This window comes from Teleopsis dalmanni, unplaced genomic scaffold (assembly GCF_002237135.1).
Source record: "Teleopsis dalmanni isolate 2A unplaced genomic scaffold, ASM223713v2 unscaffolded_contig_3409, whole genome shotgun sequence".
Lineage (NCBI taxonomy): Eukaryota > Metazoa > Arthropoda > Insecta > Diptera > Diopsidae > Teleopsis > Teleopsis dalmanni.
This window is the reverse complement of record NW_024034791.1, coordinates 1-5,034: the sequence shown is the minus strand read 5'-3', so window position 1 is coordinate 5,034 and position 5,034 is coordinate 1. Positions and strand designations below refer to the sequence as shown.

The window sequence follows — 5,034 nt, the reverse complement described above, 5'->3', positions numbered from 1 at the left end:
ATAATAATAATAATAATAATAATAATAATAATAATAATAATAATAATAATAATAATAATAATAATAATAATAATAATAATAATAATAATCCGCCCCACGGAATTGGAAGGTACCGTGGGATGCCGAGCTCAGGCAAGCGGACGGGTCCATAGGTTGCGGATAATGGAATGGCCATCAGATATGATGGTTAGCTGCGAATAAGATGAAAATTAAATAAGCAGTCCCGGACAATGAGCGGAGGCTGTCTATGAATGTGATTGGGGTAAACGAAGGGGCTCTTTTATCTCCAAGAAAAGATCACAAGATTCGAATCCAACCTCGACAAGGCGAGCTGACACCGCCTTTGAATAAGTGTCTCCCCCAAAATCTCTAAAACCCTCCTATCTCAACGTCTGTTTTCGCTATTTAGTGCGGCTGGGATTTAAATAAAAAACCTAAAGCGACTGACTCAGAATGGGCGGCTTTTAGGTCAGTGTCTGACTCCATGTTAGGAGCGGCTGGACGATATACCTGGTAGTAGGTATAAAATACCACCCCGTGTACTACGAGGTGTGAACAAATAGTACACAATGCAGTCACAAAATAATGTAAATCTGGGGAGATCGGATAACCCCACCGCGTCGGGATCGCATAACTCTCGCGTGCAGGATTTGGTACCTGGGTCCTGTTCGACAAGTATGCCACAGAACAACAGAAATAGAACACCTTTGCAGTCCGGTGAACAGCATATACATTCCGATATAGCTCTTACCGTGGCTGGCAGACCACGACAGCGCAGAAAATGGACTTATACTATAAATGAAGATTTATTACGCGCCTACTATATAGCTACAAACAATGAAAGAGATATGACAGCATATCGAACTACACTACATACAATATTCGTTGGGCACCATCCGGACTATAATGTATCCGAACAGCGACTAGCAGATCAAGTACGGGTTATTCATAGAAACAATCTTATACCAGAATCAAGACGAAACGCTATCAAAGAATCGGTTGCCGAAGTAAGTAATGATCAATCGACAGAAACTGCAGAAAATGAGCAAGTGCAATTTGAATCAACTAATACTTCTACAAACGTACATGTACCAGGAACACGTAATAATGTAAATACGATAGAAGTGGAAAATGAACAACCACCTCCTGCTTTAAATGTACATTTAATTGATGTCGATGAAACCACGGATCAGCAGGAAGATGTAAGTAATGAACAAATGAGACTTAGAAGTAATCAGCATAGCTTAAATGAGATTTTTGAACAACAATTTGACATTTACAGTAACCTTAACCCTCTTTTAAGGCCACGCATTCCGAAAATTAATACTAGTAAGAAGCTAAGTTTTCTTATTGAAACACTTAACAATGATGCGATCCTGACAAAATTGAACAATGTGAGCAATTTGCAAGAATTACATACTATTGTATATGTATCAGCTATAACAATTGCTACTACAATGGGATGCAAGATAGGACAACCCAGAGATGGACCACGAAGAGCTGCAATTTATGGAAATAAGAGTAATACGCTACGAAGAATACAAATTAAAATTGATCATTTAAGAGGAGACTTAGAAAGAATAAATAAGTACATTGAAGGTAATCCTACAAGAAGACTTAAAAACAGGATCAATAAGATATTAAAAACATACAATCTTCACACACGCTACGAAACAAATCACACGAATATTATTAACACAAGAGACACTATAAAACAGAAACTATGTGTACAAGTAGCGAGACAGCGTAAATACAAGTTGTCGAATCAAAGACGAGAAAACAATAGACTCTTTAACAACAACGAAAAGCAATTCTATAGAAAAATACGATCCAATACCAATACGTCAGACGACGTATATCCAAGTAAGAATAGTGCAGAAAATTACTGGAGTTCACTGTGGTCCAATACACAAAAACATAATGAATCCGCTCATTGGATTGAAAAAGAGAAAGAGAAATATCAAGAAAAAAAAATGTCAACTTGTCTAATTACATGTGATCAGGTCAAACGAATTATAGCAAAAACACACAACTGGAAATCTCCTGGACCAGATCACATACAAAACTTTTGGTTTAAAAGATTTACTGCAGTCCATCAAAAATTAACTGAACTTTTAAATGAATGTCTACAAAACCCCGCAACATTTCCAATCATTTTTACGAAAGGAAAAACATATCTAATGGCGAAGAATAATGGATTTAAAGGAAACCCAGCAAATGGCCGTCCAATTACTTGCCTCCCAACAATATATAAGATACTGACTGCTTGTATTGGCGATCTTATAAATACATACCTTACACAAAACGATATAATGTGCGTAGAACAGAAGGGATGCAAAAAACACGCAAAAGGATGTAAAGAACAACTAATAATTGACCAAATAATATTGGAACAAGCAGCTAAGAAAAATAGAAACCTGCACATGTGTTTTATTGATTACATGAAGGCTTTCGATAGTATCCCGCACAGTTGGCTGATTGAAGTCCTGAATATATACGGTATTCATTCAACTATTGTTAATTTTCTTGAACACAACATGACGAGATGGCGAACAAACATAGAAATGTTCACTCAAAATGGTGTCATACGAACAGATGAAATAAGTATTCGACAAGGAATTTTTCAGGGTGACTGCCTGTCAGCCTTGTGGTTTTGTATGGCGCTAAATCCGCTAAGTAATCTCTTAAGGAACGCAAAGTATGGCTTCAAAATTAAAGGCAATTCTCGAGAATGTAAAATAAATCATCTCATGTATATGGATGATTTAAAGATATATGCTTCGACGCGAGAAACCTTAGATATGTAAGCTTATTAAAATAGTCGAGGACTTCAGTAATGACATTAGAATGAAGTTTGGCATTGAAAAATGCAGAAAAATCAGTATTGTTCGTGGAAAAATCGTTAAATTCGAAAATTTTGAGCAAAATGAATCGATTATTAAAGACATGGAAGAAGACGAACTGTACAAATATCTTGGTGTATCTCAAAGCAGAAGAATAGCACATAAAGCTGTAAAAGACAAATTATATAGTGAATTTAAAGGACGTATTCATAAGATAGCCAAGACGAATTTGCAGGGTAAATCTTTGATAAAAGCCATCAATACTTTTGCTATTCCCATTCTGACTTATTGTTTCGGAATAATACAATGGACAACGACTGAGATACAAGCGATGCAGCGAAAAATACGAACTATGCTCACAGAATACAAATTCCACCATCCAAAGTCATGTTGTGAGCGAATGACTATGCCTAGAAAGGAAGGAGGTAGAGACCTTATTGATCTACAAGAACTACACGACAATCAAATTATATCAATGAGAGAATATTTTTTAAAGAACGCAGAAAATGATATCTTGTTTAAAATTTTAAACAAAGCAGACAAGCATTACACACCATTAAATTTGGAAGGAACTTTTGAAAGAAAAGCACAAGATCGGCAGTGTAAAGAGCAAGCTTGGGCAATCAAACCGCTACATGGAAGATATTATAGATCCACTAACGCCGACAATGTCGATAAAATTATGTCGCACAAATGGCTTACATGTGGAACACTATTTGCTGAAACTGAGGCATTCATGATTGCAATACAGGACCAAGTAATTCCGACAAGAAATTACTGCAAATTTATAATGTCAGACCCTTCGCTAATTAGTGATAAATGTCGGCAATGTGGAGAACAAACGGAAACTGTAGATCACATACTGGCAGGATGTACATGCTTAGCACAAAGAGAATATACAAAGAGACACAATAACGTGGTTAATATTTTACATAAGCAAATATGCAATAAATATAGACTTATTGATAGAGAAAATGTTCCATACTATAAGTATACACCACAAGCAGTATATGATAATCCAGACGTAAAAATTTATTACGATCGAACTATTTATTCCGATCACACGAGGTTGCACAATAGACCAGATATAACTATTGTTGATAAAAGACGTCGAGAAGGACTCTTCATTGATGTTGCAATACCAATGACCAAAAACATGGATCGTACTTATTTTGAGAAATGTAGTCGATACGCAGAATTAGCTGTGGAAACAAAACGTAATTGGAACCTTAACAAAATTGAAATTCTTCCAATTATAATTAGTGCTGAAGGTGTAACGCCAAAAAGTTTATTGTCGCATATTCGAAGACTTGAATTAAACCAGCGAATTATTGATGACATCCAGAAAAGTGTTATAATTGATTCCTGTCATATTACTCGCAAATTTTTAAATATTAATTAATTTAAAATACCAATCAAATACTAGTTAAAATAGTTTAAATAAATATATAGATATTGTGTTATATTTTGTACTGGCTTAGGCCACCAAAACTTACCAAAAAACCCATTAAGGAGAATTAAATAAAAATAATAATAATAATAATAATAATAATATAATAATAATAATATAATAATAATAATAATAATAATAATAATAATAATAATAATAATAAAATATAATAATATTGTAATAATAATTATAATATAATAATAATAAAATTATAATAATTATAATGTAATAATAATAATAATAATAATGTAATAGTAATAGTATAATAATTATAATATAATAATAATATAATGATAATAGTATAATAAAATAATAATAAAATAATATAATAATAATAATATTATAATAATAATAATTTTATAATAAAACAACAATAATAATAATAATAATAAAATGATAATAATTATAATAAAATAATAATAACAATAATAATAAAATAATAAAAATAAAATAATAATATAACAATAATAATAATAACATGATAATAATTATAATAAAATAATAATAACAATAATAATAAAATAATAATAAAATAATAATAATAATAATAATATAATAATAATAATAACGATAATTATAAAATGATAATAATTATAATAAAATAATTATAACAATGATAATAATAATAATAAAATAATAATATAATAATAATAATAATAAAATAATAGTAATAGTAATAACATTATTAATAAAAGAAAAATCAGCGAATGCAGTATAAGTCGCAGAACATAATTTATAAAA

At 31.4% G+C, this 5,034-nt stretch overlaps 2 protein-coding genes across 2 annotated transcripts; both read left to right on the top strand.

Moving 5' to 3' along the window:
• The first annotated feature begins 569 nt into the window (after nt 1–569).
• LOC119665073 lies at nt 570–2,807 on the top strand. The gene has a single exon (XM_038074394.1). It carries the CDS (start codon nt 570–572, stop codon nt 2,805–2,807), a length of 2,238 nt encoding a protein of 745 aa, XP_037930322.1.
• A 40-nt stretch (nt 2,808–2,847) lies between these two features.
• On the top strand, nt 2,848–4,245 carry LOC119665072. The gene has a single exon (XM_038074393.1). It carries the CDS (start codon nt 2,848–2,850, stop codon nt 4,243–4,245), a length of 1,398 nt encoding a protein of 465 aa, XP_037930321.1.
• Nucleotides 4,246–5,034: the final 789 nt, after the last annotated feature.